The 23,812-nt window shown below is 35.0% G+C and overlaps 1 protein-coding gene across 2 annotated transcripts in view; it reads left to right on the top strand.

Moving 5' to 3' along the window:
- Positions 1-480: 480 nt before the first annotated feature.
- The window catches only part of LOC121981442, a 51,752-nt gene continuing 28,420 nt past the window's right edge, over positions 481-23,812 (top strand). Inside the window, exons 1-6 of one of the 2 annotated variants that reach the window (XM_042533963.1) lie at positions 710-848; positions 924-1,634; positions 2,139-2,191; positions 17,601-17,660; positions 17,749-17,826; positions 21,968-22,097. In XM_042533963.1, coding sequence (XP_042389897.1) covers positions 2,153-2,191; positions 17,601-17,660; positions 17,749-17,826; positions 21,968-22,097 — 307 coding nt within the window. In that variant the 5' untranslated portion in view covers positions 710-848; positions 924-1,634; positions 2,139-2,152. Of the gene's footprint in view, positions 872-923; positions 1,635-2,138; positions 2,192-17,600; positions 17,661-17,748; positions 17,827-21,967; positions 22,098-23,812 lie in introns of both variants that reach the window. The other variant, XM_042533962.1, reaches the window with a different exon arrangement.

Here is a 23,812-nt window from a genome sequence, read left to right as displayed (position 1 = left end):
AACTAGCAATAAGATATTTCAACGACAATTAATAGATTTTTTTTAGCATGTTATCAAATCTAAGAATATTTAATCGTTCCTAATGGATAAAGTGAACACTTTTTCATTTATGTCCTCTAGGGATGATCTACTAGTTAGCATATGAGATATTATTTTTATGAGATTTGGAATTCGAATATCGATAAAATCGAAGTAAATATTTTCCTTATATGTTGGTCACTATTCCAAAGATTAATAGCCCGTAATTTATCTTTTCCGTGTTGATCCTAAAATAGTCATTATTTTAAAAACTAGTGGTATGTGATTTATTGTTTCTATATTAATCCTAAGATGAATTGACGAAGACGTTAGGACGAATGTATTTATCTTTTGTCATTTTGAACCTTTTTTAATTTACCGGTTGGAACATAATCTATGAATTATGAATATAAATAATAAATAATGAATAGAGATGATAATATCGAATATGTAGATGCAAAATGGAATAATATTTCAGGGCTAGCGCAGTTCGCATCGTCATCATCCTTTTCTTTGACAATTGTGGCGGCAATGGCATCGGCCACGACAATACTTTCTCCTCGCCCCCTCTCTCTCGCCCTGCCGCCGTACTTTCACAACAAGACTCGTGGTTGCTGCAGCCATGCCTCCCGAACGATGCCGCACGATTCGGGCGCCAGAATGCGCTTCTCGCCACACTATCTTTCTTGCAATCAACGTCGGTCATCCGCCCGTGCAAAGAAGAATCCTGGTTCGTCGCCAGCAGCGACGGTGGAGCCACCCTTCAATGTTCTGGTGGCCATGAAGTCCTTGCACAATGACATCATGATCGTGGACTCCTCGACTACGAGGTTTTTGACCCTCGATTCCACCAGTAGGTGCTTCTGTATGTTACTTATGTTTCATGATCTATTGTTTGCTTGCAGAAGTATGCGTTTTGATGAAAAGCGTCAACGTATTTTCTACTAGTTAGGAAAAATCTCTCATTTGGTTTCCTCATGTGGAAGCTCACCGCAACCCTTACCTCCAAAATTCCCCACTAGAATATGATAACTTGCTGCCTAACAGACACGAGAAATCTCTGTAGTTGCTTCCTCTTGCCAAATGATACGCCATGGTCGCTGTGTACGCACGACTTGCAACGGGGGGCTGCTAAGAGGTGCCTCTCGTTGCTAGAAAGGTTGAAAGATGCTGTGGCCGTGTTGATCACTACTTCAGCGGCGAAGGGCACAGATTGTCCCAGCACGAGATATATATTGTTGCTCGTTTTAAAATGGAGGAGGAAGATTGCTCGTTTTAAAATCACAAGAAGATCCTGCGCCAGCAGAATAAGAAAAAGATATAGAGGGAGAGGGAGGCTCACCATGGACACCATCTTCTCTATGACTTCTGAAACACAGCCGACGGTATGTAAAAAGGATTCCAAATTGAATGAAGATTTCCAAATCAAGAGCTCACTCAAAATCTCCCAATTGAGGAGGAGATCTATCACTTGAGCTTTTTTGAATCTAGGAGATCTCTGAATCAGTAAACTTGATTCATGCTCCTAAATTCCAAATTTGTGACCATGTGGGAGGAGAATGGTGCTTGTTTGAGCGAGTGAAGGGGAGACTGCAGTCTTGTGCAAGAAAGGGAAGGTGAGGAATTAGAATAATATAGTCTAATTAATCCCAGTTATAATCTCACTGGTCCTGTTCACCATAACCAACAATTGATACAAATTTAATTGCGTCAATCCCAACTCAAACTTGTCAAGGCCAAAACACACCAAAGTCAGATTCTCTCCATGTTACATTCTAAATTGTGAAATTTATTGTATATTTTGATCAAAATTTAGATACAATATCAATTGATAATAAAATGAGTAAAAACCGTTTTGATAAATTTGAATATTAATAGTGATATTGTCTAGAGCTTCATGGAGGCACGCAGTGTAACACGATTTTGATGATGTTGATGATTCATTTGAATATTGTTGTTCTCGAGGAATGACAATGAATACTAAATTCCTACTACACCTTAATGAAATTCTTGTAGTTAATGCTATAAACCGGTCAATTTATTAATCTCCAACACAAAACTTTGATATTGCTTTTCCTTATTATCACTGTGACATATGCAATCTATCTATTGTTTTATAGATAACATTCATAGTATGCTAAACAAGGAGCAACCTTGGACTGGATCATATTGGGTATGTAGTGAATCAATTTTGTTATTTCATGACTACTTATTCTTTGAATTTTGATGTATGATTGACTTTCAGTATGTTTCTTAAGGCTAGTCAACTTGAATTTTGAATGCTTATAGAATCAAACAATAGTTTGAATAAGTAACAATACCATTCCTTGAAGTCATCATTCTACTCTGTTCACAGTTTCATCTATTATTTGAATATCCAAATCTTAGATAAGAATAAAACAGTGTGTCTCTAATATTGGGATTACTAGATTTTTGCCCCTCATCATTGTCCAAATTTTACTTGATTTTTTTAATTCCTATTCAATTTGAACTACATGAATTTGAAGGTTGTGTAAATGGAGATTTTTTTTTTCTTTTGATGAATGAGAGATTATCCAATCATAAAACAAAAGATAGGAAAAATGATTTGAAAGAGAATGAGTGAAAATGTTGCATTTAATCTGATGAAGGAGATGCCAAAAGAGAGAGAGATAAGTTCTAACACCTTGAAAGATACATCATTGGAAGTGAGAGACATTGGAAGTGAGAGAGAAACTATTCGATCTCTAATCTTGCTGTCCTTGGAGAGAGAATTGATGGTGTATAGAAGATGAGTTCTAAAACAAAATGTTTGTAAAATCTAGGTAAAGTGGGTGAAAAAGATGATGCTTATTAGTAGATCATGCCCAGGTTTTTGATTGTGTTTATTTTGGGATGAGAATCACATTTTAGGTAATTGGTTGGTTGCTGCAGCGTGGTTTTTTAAGGCATTCTTTAAACTTTAAATGATGCTCAGATGCACCTAAAGTTTATTTCTTAAAATTTTCTCAAGTGCAAATGATATGAAACCAAAATTTTCAGTCTTTGTTTCATCATAATATATGGATGGATTATTTCTTATTAACTCTTTTCTAGAATGAAAGAGATTTAACTCTCTCTCAGTGAGCCCAAACTAATTGTGCTTTTAGATGACACTGTACTTTAGCTGCTATTCTGGAAATCTTTGGGTAACATACTTTGCGTTTAGCCTCCGACTAGAGTTAGTTTATTATTATTAAAGTTAATTTATAATTGACTATCATCTCAACTATTTTTAGTTTTTTTTTTCACTTAAACACCATGTTTTTTGAATTAAATTCCACAAAAAGTATTTACTTAAACAAATAGATTCTTTTTGTTACATTAATATTCCCTCACAATAAGAATTGTATTGTGTATAAAATATCCATAAAAAATGTAAATAAAGCATATACTTTTTGCGATCAATTGGAATAATATAGGTCAATTATTAATTTAGAATCTTATACAATTTTTTTCATTACACTTGCTGAAACTATCTGAACATAAATCTCTCCATACAATTCCAATTGAAACATTAAAAAACATTGTGACATATTAACAATATGCTAAGTAGCAACATCCTAGCTAGGGCCATTGTAGAAACTATGTTTATGCTACTACCATTGTTTATATTGATTTTGTACTATTGGTACCTCATATTGCCAAAGCATTGAAGATACTGATGTGGTTCTATGTGATAATGGATGCGGATAATTGGAAATGCACCAAGTAAAGCTCCTTAGTTCTTTCCTCACCTTTATCAACTATGGGTTCATATAGGGTTTCAAACTTATCATTAATTCCCTAAGTTAGAAAATATAAAACACTTCGTAGGCTCCTGCTCAAGTTTTATCACTAAGACTGGATGTGAAAATTTTGATACGAAGTGTTCCTTACTATAAAAATTATAACATTGTACATTAGGGTCAGAATTGTGATTAGGTCTCTAGTATCATAAAGGTTTATACAACAACAATTAAGCATTATCCCACTAGGTACGGCTATATGGATCATTCTATTCCATTGGACTCTATTCCCTACTATATCATTATTTATATTTAAATAAATTTTAGCTTATTTTATTGCTGCTAACCAAACCTTTTTTGGTCTTCCTCTTTCTTATTTGATGTTCACATTTGTCATAGTTTCATATCGCCTAACCGAAACATTTATTGGTTGTTTAAGTATATGCTCGTACTATCTTAAAGTCTCTGGAGTTTTCCCTTAATAGGTGTAACCCGACTTTTTCTCTAGTATTTTTATTTCTTATCTTGTTCATCCTTGTATGTCCACATATCCATCTTAATATTCTTATCTCGACAACTCTCATCTACTATTCATGTGTTCAAGTCATAATAGTCAAACCGTCGTCTTGTAAAACTTTCCTTTAAGTCTCGGAGGTACTTTATGATCACAAAAACATTATCATAAAGGTTTATGAATTAACTTTTTCTTGTTGGATGAGATCTAGGATGAGTTGAGCTAGTGATTTTCCTTGATGGTGATGCCTTATTAGGTGGTGCACTTTCAGTTAAAGGGGTTTGCCTGGATGTAACTACCATTAGGATCATCAAAATTTTTGTAGCCTTGTGGTAGGCCTCTTATGAGTTAGGAGAAAACTTCACTTCTTCTTGAATTTCTCACCTAAGTTGATTAAGGAAAAAGATAAGGATCACTAGGTTCTTTTCTAGCTTTATAGTGTATATGGAGTTTTTTAAACTTTGTTTTTTGTCACACTTAAGGATCGCTACCTTAGATTCCATTTACTATATGGTTGAATCTTAAATCATTTTTAAATGTACTTTTTGGTCTGTCAATCTTTCATTTTATTTAATTTTGTGATTGATGCTTGTCTTATGTCATGATATACTAATCAAAATAGTATTAAATTTTTGCTGACCTATCATGAGATACATACAAATCTAACTAACCATCAAAACTAAGGCGTCTTCCTTAATGTGCCTACTGATACTTCCTAACTCTGCTATGCTTATGCCTATTGCTATTATTGTATTCAAGAAAGTACTTTACGTAAAATATGCAATATAATATTTTTTTAGATGATCTAATATTTATATTTTCTAGTTGTTTAGTAACATGTTTTTTTATATCCCTTTAAGTTGTCTACTCTTACTCTTACAATTTGAGATTGACTTCCATAGTATCATATCTTGAATCAAAATCATCAAACCTTGGATATGCGCCTTCTATAGTAGTATTTTCACTTATTATGCCAGCATAAGAGTCGACAAGTAATGAAAATTACAAAATAGGTGAATGCTTAAGATTGAGAAACTAGTAAGAAAGTCTGTAAATGATGATGGTAAATGATTTGTGAGAAAATTGAATAAATGCAAACAATTGACTAAGTTAAAAAAAAAATCTTAAAATGAGGGTGAGTTTATTGGATTGTTGCAAGTTTAATTTTGTCATTGTGTTTGTCTCAAAGAACTTGACCAAGTGGGCTCAACTTTATCTTGTTGCATACCTTAAATCAATTCAATTCACGAGAAAAATTTAAGAGGGGATGGGGCTCTAGTGTTGCTATAGCAACTTTATTTTTGGGGTACTGTAGGTCTGTAGCTACAATAACTTTTTAACTGTGATTGAGTTTGGATTGTGCGGTGCCACAGTTGCAACGTTTGTCAATAAGGTCCATCAAAGTTTAAAGTTGGTTACAATCGAGATTTAGTTTGGATTGTGTGGGGCCACATTGTATAATTGGTTAGGAAGCTCAGTTGGTTGGGTGAGGTGGTTCTCACATGAGCTTGCAGAGCACCAATCATCAGAGAGGAAGGCGATACCAATGAGAACTTTTAGAGCAAGAAGAATTCACAAGAAGGTGATGTGACTACCTTTGCTGCATTTTCGAAGGGTCAAATAACCACCATGCATGGAAACTTGGTAATGTTGAGGAAGAAAAGTCTCCTATTGCAAGTTGGAAGAGTATGCGATAGCTTGGTCAATGGCAGAGGTCAGCGATGAAATGAAGACATGAGTTGCAATAGAAAAGCTAGCTAAGGTGTTACGGTTGGAGTGATTGGATGGTGGGGAGGGGTCTTGGCAAGTGAAGTCGATCTTGTGTAGTAAGGTAGAGAGATGGAGAAATGGTGAGGTTTGGTAACTGATGGGAGACACAATAGGTAGGGAGGTATGAGTGTTGTAAGTGATGAGAGATTTAGAGGAGTGGCAATGCTAAGAGGATTGCATGGAAGTGTGTGGTGGTAACAAAGTTCTTGTATTGAAGAGGGGTCATGAAAGTTGGAACAAAAGTATCTAAATATATTGGCTTTTAAAGCATTTGATGCAATGTTAATGTGACCAAATCTTACATAGAGTAGAAAACTATGAACAAAAGTTTATCAAACCGAAAGATAATTTGCACTAGGGAGGAGGGGCGACATAGGGCCCTTTTTATGAAATATTCAAAGAGCCTAGCCTTCATAGTTAATTCTCTTAAAGCTAGATCTAATTTACCTAGCGAAGATACAATCTTTTTTAACATGAACAACTTTTAAAAATTTAAAACATGGAATTAAAACTTGTCCTAACTAAATCCTAAATTCATTTGCTGGATTATTTAAGCAATTAATTAGGTCACATAGGAAAGAAATTTAAATAATTAACTTGAATTATTCAATGCAAATATTAATTACTTTGATCATAGAAGTTACTCATAATTTATTTGCCATTTTACCCATAGGCCCAACTAAAGTATGACATTTACCAATAGACACATTTTATTTTGTAGTTTACAAAAGAGTGCACCTTCCCTTTTGGATATTCTAAAAATACCTTAGCTCTCACCTGAATGAAAACAATAATCAATGATGTTTTAGTGGTGAAAATTAAAAAGTAGATGAATTCTTTCTTCGGAACTACATGAATATAATGGGGGTCTTATGTTGCTATTTTGATCACGTCATTAAGATGTCTAAAAACACCTTAATGGCCAATTGTGCCAAGATTAATAAGAGCATAAATGCATTTTCAGGATCACTCTATTAAAGATCCTCTAATGGTTAAAATAAAAAAAATAAGAGTATAAATAAATTTCCAAGAGCACTAAATGCAATGATGGTTCCATATTGCCATTTTAACCGCTAAAAGGACATTAAAATTTCTAGGAGCACATTGAATGCAATGGTGGATTTTTAGTTGTCAATGGATTCCTAAAGAATACCATCAATGTAATAGTGGTTTATATATATATATATATATATGGAAGACCATCATTGTGTAATGCATGAATGTATTATTCTTGTATGAGAAGAGGGTTTTCTTATACTATTTTGGTAGTCTTCCATGCCCTTTTTGATTTTTGACCACTTAAAGATTATATATGTTTTTTTTCCTTGAAAACGTTAAGGTGTTTTCTTATAAGACCACTGTATTTGTGATGCTTCTAAAAATCAAGGTTTTAAAATTCGCTAGGCGTTAGTCGGGTGCCAGATCAGCGCCTAGCACCAAGGCCGCTTTGGCGGAGACTAGGCGCCGTTAGGCGAATTCTACGGTATCAATATAAATTACATAATAAATCACATTCTATAACTCCAACACAATACCATCAAATTTAAAATGAGTTTAAAATTACACAACTAATAAAATATCACAAATTTATTCTACTTATTCTCCATAATTTTCAATAACTTGTTCTTCATCGGACACAAACTCAATATCATCATTGTGATCCTGCTCTTCTTCTTTGGATGCAAAAATGTTCCTCGTGAAGTCCTCTTATTCTAGAGCTTCTTCAGAGTTGTCTGATGGCATGACGTTTCCAAAGGATGATGCTTTAGCCAACCTTCAATTCAATCGCTTCCAAATCGCTCAATTGTAAAAAGAACAGACAACAAATTTTTCTTCAAATCGATTTCTCCAGCCTTTAACTCTTTGATTTCTCATATATGTGAGCTTCTTCATTTGTTCTGATTTCTCCAGCTCTGGTTACTCAGTACGATAAAGATGAAGTTTGGTGCTAATCGCTAGGATAAGCCAACAAATCGATTTTCTTGTTGGACCAAAGGTTAGGGCTTATAAAACTTAAGGCCAATAATAAAAAAAAATGTTACATTTTTGTTTCTTTTTTAATTGGGCTTTAAATTAAAAAGTCCAAACTAAAAAAAAAATCATGAAAATAGTGCACTATTTTCACAGTGCCTAGATGATTTGACCGATTAGTCGGTGCTATGGACCGCCTAATCCCGCCTAGGCGGCAAGGCCGTCCAGTCGCCAAGGCCGCCCAGTTGCCAAGGCCGCCTAGGCTGGCCGACTAGTATATTTTCGGTGTAGCTGCTGGTGCCTAATGCCTAGACGGTTGCCTAGGCCAATTTTTAGAACATGGCTAAAAATCCATTCATACCTTTTTATTTTAATCATTGAATGACGATGTCTTGTAAAGATATGTTGATGATCTTCTAGTGGTCAAAATGATGATATATGACCACCATTTCATTTGTAATGCTTAAGAATTGATTTGCGCTCTTATTTTTTTCCCTTAATTTTGTCCATTAGAAGTTTTTCAATGTGTACTTAAATGTTTTAGGGATCGTTTGAGTGAGTGTCTGCGTTTTTTAGAATCTTTATTGTGGAAACTATGTCCTTTGCTAAATTTAATATCATGGTATGCTCTTTGATAAGTGCTAAACTTAATGTATGTTATTTGGTAAAATACCATAATTTATTCCTAAATAAATAAGGGAAACTTAGACAATCAACTTATCTATTATCTTAAATCTTTTAATATCCTCCTAAAATTAGGTTATATTACTTACATGATCATTGAATTGTGTCCTAATTGTTTTAGATTGATTACATAAATCCCATACCTTTATTAAGCTTCATGAAGGGACATATTATTAAAACCATTCAAATAATTTATATTACATTAATTTTCTTTGAATTTTCTCAAAGCCTTAAATCTTCTCCTCTATTTGATTCAACTCTTCTACCTCGAACCTAATCATTGCCTTTAAATCCTTCATTGCCATCTCTAGTTTTTTTTTCAATAATAATTATTTTTATTAATAGACAACAATTCATTTATCCTAGCTCCATATATATGTTTTTAGGGAATATATCTTCAATTAATCCTTATAAAGTGAAAGGTAGCTCTCTATCGTTGTAACTATAAGATATTAAAATTCTGATTAATATGATAATTAATTGAAATATATTGTTATAATCTTACTGGGTGGCACGCTAGGTTGCCAGCTAGTGTTGACTTTCAAGCAAATATTCAATAAATGAATCCATTAAACTATTGTACTAATGCTAGATTATTTCTCGGAAGGAACACATTGCAGACCCGACTATAGTCTCGGTAAGGACGACTACATCTCTATAGAATTTGGGTGTAGTGTTAAATATACAAAGGTTTTCATACTATAGATTGGATAAAAAAGGGCATCTCGGTGCACGAAACTCTTGCCAATGTGGGGTCAATGATCTATTGTACGTAGCCTTACCTTGCTTTGCAAGAGGCTGCTTTGAAGTTGGATAAAAATAAATATTATAGTAAAATTAATTGGCTAAGATTTGGAATATGGAATCTAGGAACGCACACAAGTAAAGTAATAAAGGTAGTAAATAAGATGATTAGGAGAAAAATTAATATTTTATGTGTATAACAAACAAAATGGGTAGGAGAGAAAACAAAGATGATAGAGAGTATGAGTTTTAAGTTATGGTACGCAGAAGGAATAAAACAAAAAATGGAGTAGGTATTGTTGTAGATAGTTCACTAAAAATTGAAGTAGTAGAGATACTTAAAAAGGAGATAGGATTATAGCTCTTAACATAGCGGCGGCGAAAGAAACCATGGTTGGACCCCGTGATAGTTTTGATGTGATCAACCAAGTTTAGGTTAGGTCCTGTTTGTCTGATCCCTGTGTCTAAGTGTGCAAGAACTTAGGAGCGTAGGAAGTCGAGCGGAAGACGCAGCTAGCGAGAAGGACGGCACGGGAAGGGAGCCGACGGGCTCGGTGCGTCCGAAGGACGAGAGAGCTGCGGAAGAGTACACCGGTGGGCGTGAAGAACGTGCGTGGTGTTCGAGGGACGTAAAGCCGGGACGGAAGACTGCTCGAGGAGAAGGCCAGGAACTGGATTCGAGTGAGCCCTATTCCGGTTAGCCGAAATCACCCAAAGAAGCCGAACTAGAGCAAGTCAACAGGAAGTTGACTTGTCAACGGTTCGGTCGACTGAACCCCATGATCGGTCGACCGAACCCCTTTTCATCAGAACCGTTGGTGACACATTAGAAGACACGTCAGCAGTCCGCTGGACTGATCGGTCGACCGAACACTCTGATCGGTCGACCGAATCGAAGATAATCCACAGACTCAGTCGAGCATTTTGATCGGGCCAACTCAATTGAAGACCGTTGGCCGATCGGTCGACTGAACGCAAGGATCGGTCGACCGAACCTAAGCTCGATCCAGCGAGACTGCACCTGGATGGAAAGACTGGGCAGGTTTAGCAGGTTCGGTCGACCGAACCTGGGGATCGGTCGACCGATCCCTCTCGAGTCAAAACCTGATCCCGAAGATCAGGTTAGTTGATAAGCTTTAGAACCCCTATATAAAGGGGGTCTCGGGTAGCTATTGAATACAACGAAATCAAACTACAACTCCTGTACTTACATTCTAGCAATAGTTCTGTGCTACCAAGTGTGTAAAAGGCTTCTTCGCCTTCAGAGAAGGAGATTGTTCATAGCGCTTTATTACTGCCTTGGATTAACAACCTTGTTGGTTGTAACCAAGTAAATAGCTGAGTCTTCTTTTTCTGTTCATAGTTTAGTTTTGTTTAAATTTATAATTATTGCATTTATTTGAGTTTAAAATTGGTTGAGGAGGGTATAGTTCTTATTTGTAGGCAATTCAGCCCCCTCTTGCCGGTCCCGCTGCACCAACAAATGGTATCAGAGCCCAATAGCCTCAGAAGGACTAACCGCCGTCTGAAGCACAAAGATCAGAACAATGACCGGCGCGGACATTCATCCCCCGAAGTTCGACGTAGATTTCGCTACATGGAAGCGAAAAATGGAGGTATTCTTTAAAACGGATTTTGACATTCTTATTACAATGAAATATGGTTTTGCAGCTCCAAAAGACAAAGAAGAAAACCAATGGACGAAGGAGCAGGCTGATTTCATCGCTAACGGAAAGGCTGAGTTTCACTTGCTCAGCGTTCTTCCGCCCAGGAGGTAAATCAGATCGGAAGCTACAACTCCGCAGAAGACCTCTGGGAAAAATTCCTGGAGCTCCACGAGGGTACCTCGGAAGCAAAGCTAGCGAGGCGCGACATCCTTCGGACATAACTAACGAACCTCCGGATGAACAATGGCGAGAAAGTAGCGCAACTCCAAGCAAGGATTAAGGAGCTAATAACTTAACTAATCAATCTTGGAGAAGAAGTAACGAACCGGGATTCCATTCGATACGCGCTCAATGCCTTCCCCAGAACTCCAGCCTGGGCGTCCTTAGTAGATGCATATTACATTTCTAAGGACTTTGAGGTAAGTAGTTTAGAAAACTTATTTTCTACTTTCGAACTTCACGAGTCTCGACTTTCAGAGAAACCAGAAGAGAAGTCGAACCTCAACATTGTCCTACAAGCCGAAAAGGACGATCTCGACTCCGAAGCATCGATCGACGAAACCGAAGCGGCACTATTGGTAAGACGTTTTAGTAAATTTCTTAAAACTAATAAATTTAAATCGCAGTTGAGGAAGCATCAATACAACAGAAGGACAGTCCGATGCTATAATTGCAATGAGGAAGGGCACATCAAGGATGACTGCCCCAAACTGAAGAAAAAGAACAAGGAGAAGTCTCAAAAACCGAAGTCCTCTACACGCCAGAGCCTGAAGGCTACATGGGACGATTCTTCATCCTCCGAATCAGAAGCCGAAGCTTTCTCGGGACTAGCACTGGTGGCCAACCATCTCCTTGAAGATGACTCAGACTCAGAGATGAGCATAGATGAAGGGGGAGGATCATCAGAAGAGGAAAGCTACGATGAAGGGGGAGCCTCACCAAGTAAGGTAAGTGAGGTACGTGCACTAAAACCTAAACAGTCATTTCAATTTATTATAGCTCTCTCTAAAGACTTAGCTAAATTAGAAAAAGAAAATACTGAATTGAAATTGAACTTAGCAAAAGCATGACCACTAGAAATGTATGATAGTTTAAAATTAGAACATGAAAAATTAAAAGTTGAAATTGAGAAATTGATAAATCATGATGCATGCTTAAATAAATTTCCAAAATCAAAATTAAGAATTTATGGAAAATTAAACTGGTATATTAGAAAACATCAGGGACAACTTAGGAAAGTTCCCAGAAATTATGTTCCCCCTAAATTTTTGAGTAATCCAGTAGGAAGGAATCTATACTGGATTCCAAAATCTTTACTAAATTAAAACTATATAAGTTAGAGCTTAACAGCGAGTAAATTAAACAATGAATTTCTTTATGAAGCTTTGTCTAAGGAAGTGGTTGTTGCTCCAATAACCAAGAAGGCCTAGTGTCTCGCCACGACCTGGAAGCCGAAATATCGAAATAAAATGTTTAATTAACTTTCTGATAAAATCATTAAAATTAGAATTAAATAATGCTTTGAAAAGTTTTTTAACATTTCGTTAGAAATTCTCCAAAAATTATTTTTTTTCTTAGAAAAATTCTCAGTCTTTGCTAAGTTAAAATCTCTTTTTAAACTTAGAAATTTTCAAAAGACTTTGACAATATTTTTGTACCCTGTTTTTGCTGTGATCAAAGGGGGAGGATAAGTGTAAGTTCAGTTAAGGGGGAGTTTAAAATTTTTTTTCAAACAATTAACTAACTAAATTTTGATGTTGCAATTACTTTAAATTGCAAATTTATTTCTAAAATGTTAGTTTAGTAATTTCTTTAAATTACTATGTGTTTGTTTTTACCCTAACCTGAACTTGGGTTGATGCACATCAAAAAGGAGGAGATTGTTGGACCCCGTGGTAGGTTAGGTCCTGTTTATCTGATCCCTGTGTCTAAGTGTGCAGGAACTTAGGAGCGCAGGAAGTCGAGCGGAAGACGCAGCTAGCGAGAAGGACGACACGGGAAGGGAGCCGACGGGCTCGGTGCGTCCGAAGGACGAGAGAGCTGCGGAAGAGTACACCGGTGGGCGTGAAGAACGTGCGCGGCGTTCGAGGGACGTAAAGCCGGGACGGAAGATTGCTCGAGGAGAAGGCCGGGAACTGGGTTCGGGTGAGCTCTATTCCGGTTGGCCGAAATCACCAAAAGAAGCCGAACCAGAGCAAGTCAACAGGAAGTTGACTTGTCAACGGTTCGGTCGACCGAACCCCATGATCGGTCGACCGAACCCCTTTTCATCAGAACCGTTGGTGACACATCAGAAGACACGTCAGCAGCCAGCCGGACTGATCGGTCGACCGAATCGAAGATAATCCACAGACTCAGTCGAGCATTTTGATCGGGCCAACTTAGCTTGAGACCGTTGGCCGATCGGTCGACTGAACGCAAGGATCGGTCGACCGAACCTAAGCTCGATCCAGCGAGACTGCACCTGGATGGAAAGACTGGGCAGGTTTAGCAGGTTCGGTCGACCGAACCTGGGGATCGGTCGACCGATCCCTCTCGAGTCAAAACCTGATCCCGAAGATCAGGTTAGCTGATAAGCTTTAGAATCCCTATATAAAGGGGGTCTCGGGTAGCTATTGAATACAACGAAATCAAACTACAACTCCTGTACTTACATTCTAGCAATAGTTCTGTGCTACCAAGTGTGTAAAAGGCTTCTCCGCCTTCAGAGAAGGAGATTGTTCATAGCGCTTTATTACTGCCTTGGATTAACAACCTTCTTGGTTGTAACCAAGTAAATAGCTGAGTCTTCCTTTTCTGTTCATAGTTTAGTTTTGTTTAAATTTATAACTATTGCATTTATTTGAGTTTAAAATTGGTTGAGGAGGGTATAGTTCTTATTTGCAGGCAATTCACCCTCCTCTTGTCGGTCCCGCTACACCAACAACCATTAATGTAATTAGCTTATATGCATTCCAAATAGGATTAGATGAAAACACCAAATATAGATTTTGGGATGATTGAGGTATTACATAACATTTTGTCAGCCGAAATGATTTTAAGAGCAGAAGATCTAAATTGGTATGTAAGAGTGAAAAATGAGGAATATGATAGGCTACATCGGCTTATGAGTTTGGAACAAGAAATAAAGAAGGAAAAACTATATTGAATTTTATGATAGCATATGATTTTATACTAGCTAATACATTTTTCAAGAAAAGAGAAATATACTTGATCATGTTCAAAAGTGAAAATAATAAGTCGCAAATTGACTTTCTTATAGTTAAAAAGAAGGAAAGAAAGATTTGTAAAGATTGTAAGGTCATCTCTAAAGAAAACTTAAATGCTAATATAAGTTATTACTGTTGGATATACACCTTAAGCATAATATCAATAGAAGGAAAATGTGTATGACTCTTAGGAATGGAAGTTAAAGGCATGGAAATAAAACTTATTTAAGGAGAGGATAAGAGTACAAGTATTAGGAGAAATATATGATGAATCGAATACAACATGAGATAAGATGATATTAAAGTTGAAAATAGTAATTAATAATGTACCACCAAATAAAAAATCATAGCGTTGGAATGAGAAGATACAGGTGAAATTAAAGAAAAATGAACAATCTATAAGGTATTATATATTTCTAAGAACAAAGAAAACTTAAAAAAATATCCAATGGCCAAGAAATAGGTCCAGAAAGCAATCAATGAAGCCAAGAATGAAACTTTTAAACACTTAGATCGATAATTGGATAAAAAAAATCGGAAAGAGACATTTACAGAATAGCTAAAGCGAGAGGGAGGAAGACAAAAGATCTTATTCAAATAAGATATATTAAAGATGAATGTAAATTAAATGATGAGGAAATAAAAGAGTAATGAAAGAAGTATTTTTATCAATTTTTTAATAAAGGTTTACATATCAACTTAACTTAGGTAATTTAAGTTGGTCAAATGAGGACATAAATTTAAATTTTTACCATAGGATTTAAACTTTAGAAGTAGAACAAACTTTAAATGAGATGTAAAATGAAAAAATAGTTAGACTATATGATATTCCGATAGAGATATGGAAGTGTTTAAGGAAGACAAAAGATCTTATTCAAATAAGATATATTAAAGATGAATGTAAATTAAATGATGAGGAAATAAAAGAGTAATGAAAGAAGTATTTTTATCAATTTTTTAATAAAGGTTTACATATCAACTTAGGTAATTTAAGTTGGTCAAATGAGGATAGAAATTTAAATTTTTACCATAGGATTTAAACTTCAGAAGTAGAACAAATTTTAAATGAGATGTAAAATGAAAAAATAGTTAGACTATATGATATTCCGATAGAGGTATGGAAGTGTTTAAGGAAATAAAGTATTGAATAACTTATAAAGTTATTCAACCTATATTGAAAACGAAAAAAATGCATATTCAGTGATGAGTTAGTATTTTAGTTCCCTTATATAAGAACAAAGAAGACATCCAAATTTATGCAAATTATATTGGTATTAACTTAATAAGTCATACTATGAAATTTTAGGAAAGAGTAATAAAAAAAAGACTAAGGAAAGAGACAACTATGATTGAAAATAAATTTGGATTTATGCCTAAGCTATACATCTTCTTAAGTAACTAATTGAAAAGTATCGGGAACAAAAGCAAGACTTACACATGATATTCGTTAACCTGGTAAAAACTTATGATGGACTCCCAAAGGAAATTATACGGAGGTGTTATCATAACGTATATTGAAATAACCTAGTAAAAGCTTATGATGTAATGATAAGAGTGATGACTTCAAGTGGATTAATCCAAGCGATTCCCATAAAGATAGGGTTATATCAAAAATCAGCTCTAAGTCCCTATCTTTTTACACTAATTATGGACGAACTCAATTGACACATATGAGATACGGTACCTTGTTGCATGTTGTTTGCAGATGATATTGATTTGTTAGATGATACACGTGAAGGGGAAATATGGGAAGTGAAAGGTTTTAGGCTTAGTAGAGTAAAAACAAAATATATACAATTTAAGTTTAGTAATATTAGATTTAATGAGACAATTGTTAAGATAGAAGATGACGAGTTATCTAGAAAAGAGAGCTTTAAGTATTTAAGATCTTTTTTGCAAAAGGATAAAAGGATTGAGAGAGATGTGTTATATCGAATACAAGCAGGATGGTTGAAATGAAGGAGAAAGTTAGATGTTCGTTGTGATCGTAAAATATCTATAAGACTTAAAGGAAAGTTTTACAAAACGGCGATGAGACCCACTATGTTATATGAGGTTGAATGTTGAAACTCGAGTACATGAGCAGAAGATGAGAGTTGCAAAAATGAAGATATTAAGGTGAATGTGTGGATATATGAGGATGGATAGAATAAGAAATGAAAATATTAGAGAGAAAGTCGAGTTGCATTTATTGAGGGAAAAGTTCGAGAGACACGTTAAGATAGTACAGATATGTACTTGGACGACCAATAAATGCTCTAGTTAGGCTATGTGAAAGCATGACAAATATGTACATCAAACGAGAAATAGGAAGATAAAAAAAAAGACTTGGTTAGTAACAATAAAACAAGATAAAGTTTATTTAAATATAGATGATATAATAGGGGATAAAATCTAATGACATAGAATGATTCATATAGCCAACCCCACCTAGTAGGATAATACTTGATTGTTGTTGTAGTTATAATCTTACTTTAAACTCATTGATGGGACAAGATATGTAGCAATTTTAAAAGTTAGGACAAATGGATGATGATAATGGTATTGATAATGATAGTTAACTATCATGTAATTATGTCTATTGATGTTGCATTATTAATTGATGATGGTAATGACAATGAATCTCTAACCACTTATTCCAAAAGCTTGAGTAAGAAAAAATCAATTTTATCTAATGGACCATCGTATTTGTTCATGGGAGAGCAATGAGTTTGGAGTCTCCGTGCTTGGACACACCTCATGCCCATTATGATTTAGAGGTAGTGACCTATTTTGACTTAAGTAGAGTTCCTAGACTTCTAGCTTTGATACCATGTTAAAGTTGATTAGTTAATCATTTATCCAAAAATACTTTGGTTAGGAAACAAATCAATTTTGTCTAATGGACAACCACACTTGTTCATATGAGACCAATAGGCACGGTGCCTCCTAACTTCTACACTTACAAAGGAAGGATTGTTGAATCTGACTTGCTTTTCATGTCTATATCACGTTCATTTGATGTTACACATTTTTAAGACTTAGTTGAGACAGAATTAAGTCTGATGAGAAGTTCTGAGATGAGACCTAATTTTCTTCACTGTTCAACTACAATGAATTTCTATCTATTCATGAGAGTTATCTGCTAAATTTTGAATTCTTGGGTATGTGCATCATGACATGAAAACTGCCATTTTATCTCTTTAGAATTAATATTCTGTTTTAACACTTAAACTTGCTAATACTAGTTTTTTGAGACAAAATGTTTAGTTTCTTGTTTGTTTGATTTGTTTTTTAGGATGAGTTTGCCAGTCTTCCTGCTATTGTTCCTGAAGGTCCAATTGCAATCTTAGGTTTGGTAATTCACTTGATCCTGAAAAGCCTCAGCTAATGAAATGAACTGCAAAATGTCTCAGTACTCACAATTCACAGAATGTATTCTCCAGGGTGGCGGAACAGCTGCACATACAATGCTTAAAGCATTGCCAAACCTGCACCTTCAAGGTTGGGAGATTGATGAGACAGTAAGAAAATTTCTCAAGATTATTTTTTTCTTAATAAATATCCTTCTAGTTGAATGGTACCTGTGCCAAATTGGTGCATCCAGCTCGTAAGGGAATCAACTTGCTTGGCTGTAGTTTTGAGTTGCAGCATTTCAACTTTGTAACTTTGAAGGATCGCCACAAGAGAGGGAGGTGAATTGTTTGTCCAAATTAAAAAAAAATTAAGTCTAGATATTAAGCAAAAACTTAAGTCTATGATGAGAACACTCAACCTAATCAAAACATCTATTTGCAACTAAGATAAATATAAGCAATTCAAATTCATATATAACGGATCAAAGCATTGTTAATTAATTAACAACTACTGTCAGCGTTTAGGTTGGTTTATATAAGAGACTATGTGATAGATGAATATTGTTGATGTATATAATAATATAACTAGTTTAATTGCTAGATTGATCGTAACACTTCATGAATGTATATAGACAATATACAAGTGTTTTCCAAAATGTATTGACATGTAGGTATGAAATCTCGAGTTGGGCCACTTGGTACTGTCCAAGATGTAATGACTAAAAGTTGATACATAAGATAGGCAAAAAAAAAAAAAAAAAAAAAAATTTGTGTTGCACATGCTTGACAGTGTTGTATGTGTCGTCTGTTTCGCTTGTTTCACGAAAAAAAAACTTGTGTTGCACGGAATGACAAATTTCGCTTGTTTCCCAATTTTCCTAGGCACAATACGAAATTTTATACCATGAGGAGTAGATTAGAATAAAGAAAGGGGGGGGGGGGGGGCTACATATCTTGGTGAAATGAAAGGTTCATGGGATGCCCATTGAGATCACCCTTCAAAAGAAGAAATAGTTTTCTTATGTTTAAATGGGGAGAAATAGAATGATGACAATGAATGCCAAAAGATGACATTGGGTTTAATAGAACACCACCTGGGTATCCCCCAGCAGTTGGATGTTGTCATTCAATTTTTGTTTAGCTTATTACCATTAGTATTCTAATTTTAGCAACTTATATTGATGATATACTTATATCATGAAGTGTAACATGTAGGATATAATAGATGTCCAAAACCATCTTAAAAGTCTTGGAGTAGGAGTTGCTTACAACTCTTGTGGAACATCCATGTCTTGATGAAAATATGCAATGCATCTCTTAAGTTGGTATTATTGGATATAAACCTGAAGAAACTCTAATTACCCACAATCATAATTTGCAGTAAGAAGATAAATGACTTTGAACACCATTTTGTTATTTAAGACTAGTAAAAAAACTCATATATCTTGTAGTTACTAGGTTAGATTTATCTTATGCAGTTGAGTTGTGAATCTGTTCATGCAATAATCCAAGTGTCATCATAATTTTTTAGCATATTAAAGGGTATACAAGGAAAAGTGGATAGAAAGTTTTTGAAGATTGACTTTAAAATTACAAAACCAATAGATATACATTGTGTTATAGACACTTATGTACGTCGCAAACAATCCATTGTTCCACGAGCACATGAAACACATTAAAGTAAGCCAGACTGTCACTTTATTCACGATCCCATAGTGTGTAAGATTAGTACACTGTTCGCTTGTTTACTAGAACAAGCAATTGATATTTTTTAGTTAGCCAATTTTTACTAAGCTATGCTCTAGTACTTGATTTGTTTGTTTGTAACAAGCTGAATATGATAGTCCAGCGTGAGGAGTGCTAGGAGGAATAAGCTTTTTCAATATTATGTAGTCTATCTTGAGACTTTTTCCATTTCTGAATTTACCTATTTGTATATTTTTAGCTAGTTCTTAGGTATTTTTTTTATGGTTATAAAATACAAAATTTCTATTATCTTTGAATAAAATAATTAGAATTTCTCCTCTAGCTCATACTTTATTATTCATTTTTATTCTTTTCTTGAGCAATCCGATTAATGCTTAAAACAATCAATACTATTTAAAAGAATCTTATAATCATGGTTTGGATTTTCATTTTAGGTTGAAAGACAATTGAATCATATCAGTATATTAAATTATGAAAATTCAATATTGAAACGATATGTCAATAAATATCATTTTGTGTTGACACTTGACACATCTTGCTAACTTATATTACAAGGCAAGGTTTAAAATTTCGACCTGTGTCGAGGTTTCGGTTTTGGACCGGAATGATACGATTTCGGTATTGTATCGTGCCATGCCGATATAGTTTCAGTATTTTCTAAATAAAAAATATATTAGTTAAAAAATAAAATATTTAAAAAATAAACAATATAAAAAATAATCTTAAAAAAAAAGAAAAGATATGAAAATAGATAAATAAATAAATAAAAATTTTATTATAATTTTTAAATTAAAATAAATGAAATATAAAATTAATTAGATAATTTTATTAGGGTTTAATAAAACATTTTTGATTATCTCCATCATAACTAGGAGTTTATTAAAATAATTAACCTAAATTTAATTAAAAAAATTTGAAATTCGACACTAACGAGCTCATGCGACTTTGGCGCTGCCCCAGGGTTACACTACCCCTCAACCATGGCCGCGGGGATTGCGTGACTCCTCTGGCACGATCGTGGTGGTCCATTTGCAACGATCGCAGGGTCACACAATGCCTTCGCGGAGGCAGCTGAAGGGTTACTGCTGTTGTGGGGTCGAGCAACCTCTCCGTTGCGACCACAGGGTCGCGCAACATGTCACAACTATTGCAAGTTTGGTGCCGAGGTTGTGCTGGTGTCGGTCGCCGAGCGGAACGAGATGTTTTGTCTATTTCGACCGTCTCGACACGACACTTTAAACCATGGCACAGGGCAATATAAATTCACGTATTATTTTTTTAAAGCTTGCCATTCGAAAAGAGAAATTATGGTGTACAAGATGAACATAAATTTACATTTCCAAATTTCAAATTCTAACCCTTTTGAAATTTTAACCTCACAATACTCAAAGTTCATGAAGATACTTCATTGATAAGCTATTACTCTAAGTAAACATAAGCCTTTTTGGACAACAACTATAAATTAAATTAAACTAGCTAATCTTATCTTTCATTTATAATCTGTACAATATTGCTAAGAACATTTTCAAAAATTGAGGATCATGTTTTTTTTTTTTTATGGAAATTCTGGTGAGATTGACAAATATCATAGTTGTTAGGAGGCTTTGCAAATTTGGTAGGATAAACAAGAATATGAAACCATAAAGGCTCAATGTTCAAATTTTTTTTAAACAACTTTCAGGGTATATGGGGATTAATATTATAGGGCTGAAAGTGGATTAATCACAAGATAATTATGGGAATGTTTAAATTGTACATGCAAAACAAAGGTCAGTATGGTCACACTAATGCTTGACCCGTATCCTGTGTTGATATAGTCTACATCAACCGAGAATTGTACCAAGACCAAGACTTTAACCTTAATTACTTGCGTAGGGATTTTTTGAAATTTTGAATAGTAAAAATATGTCTAGTTCTTTACCAAAGGCAATGCCAAATAAGAGGAAGTTGACCATCGTTAAAGGTTGGCATTGCCTTCAATCAATCTGGTAAAAAAGACAAGACCCTTTCATATCAATTTTAGTGCGACTAGCACTGAGACATAGCTTTTGTTGACCAACATTCTGTGTCATTACAAGGTGACGCCAGCTGTGATCGAGGAGAAAGTGGCAATGACAAGTGCATATCTTGCCTAAATTTTCCTTTGTTATTATGTACTTTCGAACCTAGTTCTCCACTGAAGATTTCATTTTGCACACCCTTTTGAATATCAAGTTCAATAGTATATTTTCCTCCATACTCATTCATTAAATTCCATGAAGGCCTATGTACGCTTACTTATGAAAAGGCACAACTGACACTGGTTGTTGTCCAGCACAGTAGTTGATCATTAATATGATTTTTTTTTTTAAATTTCTTTTGTTTTATTAAATAAAATTGTATTGTGTTTCAAAATAATGCATAACTTATAAATTTATTGGCAAACTTGTTTGCAATTCTTTTACATGCTACTGATTATGTCAGACTATTATCAATTTTAGTAAAATTGTTCTTGCTAGGTATCCTTCTTTTATTGGTTGTGGTACATTAATACAATATTACCTCTTCCTCATTAAATTTTCTGTAAATGTTTTAGCATTTGTCTTGTTCACGTTTATGCCAGCTGATTGATTTGGCAAGGGAATATTTTGGTCTATCTGATCTAGAGAAGTGCACATCAGCTGGTGGTTTTCTTTCGGTTCACATTGGTGATGCACTTTCTGAATCTGTGACAACTGGAGGTGGCTTTGCTGGTAATTACTTTTAATTTTCCAAGGACTTAAATTCTTTCCTGCAAAATTGCTTTGAATTTCCTTCATGAAGATGCTTTTTCTTTTTATTCTGTTTACATTCTAAAAATTTTGAAGTTAGGGAAATTAATATGCTCCAATGTAAAATCCTAATCCTAAAACATCAATATGGAAATAAATCTATAACCCTTTGCTTACTTCTAAGGATGGATAGAGGAAGGATGGAGGATTATTGGGGAAAAAAATCCACCGTGGAAAAGAAAGGAAAAGAAAGAGGAAAAGAGAGGAATAGTTGTGAGGAAAGGAAGAATTAGGGAAGGAGGAAGAAGCTTGGAAGGGGAAGAGGTGTGAATTGTCCATGTTCCGCGACTCATGGCCAGGCCAAGGCTGCGACTCATGGCTAGGCCAAGGCCGCGACTCACGGCTAAGCCAAGGTTACAGCTCATGTCCAGAATAAGGCCACAGTTGTGACTCGCAACCACGAGGTCGCGTGGTGGCAACTCATAGCCACGTGGCTTGGCTGTGAGTCGCATGGCCACTTGTAGCTGCAAGGCCACCATTTGCAGTTGCAAGGTCACCACTTGCAGTTGTGAGGCTGCCACTCTTGGTCGTGAGGCTACCACGCACAGTCACAAGGTTGCTACACACAACTAGGTTGTGACTCTTGACTATTAGCTCAGTGAGCTTCTTGGTCTAGACTGACGAGGCACATGGGATTTTTTTTTTCTTTGCTCAAAGGAAAGAAATTTTTGCTTGATTTCAGGTAGATTAACAAAGGAAATTATCTTGACTCTCATGTAATTCTTTCTTTTTCTTACCCTAATCTGTCCTTCAAGATAATTTTCCTTCAAAGGAAAATAGAGTATTGGACTTAGTTTCTTATAGAAAAGGGAAATAGCTAGGGACACTAATGTGGTAGAAAAATTTGGAGGAGAGAAATAGGGAAAGATTTCCCTAGTTTATGACTTAATAAAAAGGAAAAGTTTTTGATTATTTGAAAGGAAAGAAAGAGGTTAAGAAAGGTTTAAATTTATAAATTAATTGTTAAAAATATAAACAATGATTATAGTAATAGTTTCTAAAAAAATATCTTATTTGGAGTCAGAGTTCTTTTGCCCAATATTGGAGAAAACATGTGAAAAAGTTTAGGAAGTATCTAGGTACTTGGGGAAGCTTTACCCCAGGAGCCTTTCCTACATTTCCTTGTCATAGGAGGCTATGCTTTTTGATAATTCTAATACCTTTAGCACTCTAGAAAGTGCAGACTAGCACATGATCATGATGAAGAGATGTTATACTCCAAAGTATATTTACACTTCAATAGATATAATTAGGATATAGAGGGGTTGATTGAGGATAATTAGATATATCTTAAATGCTTTTAATGTTGAATTAATTGTTTTACAACTGAGGCAGGTTGTGTTGGGATTTGATGATTTTTTCAATTAGATTTGGGGTTCATTTAGGGTTACATTTGATGTTTAAGAATGGGATTAGGTTGTGGCGTGCATCAATTTAATTTTGTCTTGGGCTTAAATTGGAGCTTTTATGATTAAACATGATATGAATGAATTAGCTTGAACCAATCTGGATGGGCTCAATTGGGTCAAGGTTATTATTAAAATTCCTCTACCTTCACTTAATGTAAGCATGCTATAAGCTTGTCTCGTCTCCTAAACTTAAGGTCATGTCTTCTGCAAGTGTCTCTGCATGCCCAC

The sequence above is a fragment of the Zingiber officinale genome, chromosome 5A, assembly GCF_018446385.1.
Source record: "Zingiber officinale cultivar Zhangliang chromosome 5A, Zo_v1.1, whole genome shotgun sequence".
Lineage (NCBI taxonomy): Eukaryota > Viridiplantae > Streptophyta > Magnoliopsida > Zingiberales > Zingiberaceae > Zingiber > Zingiber officinale.
This window is presented reverse-complemented; position numbering and strand designations above follow the sequence as displayed.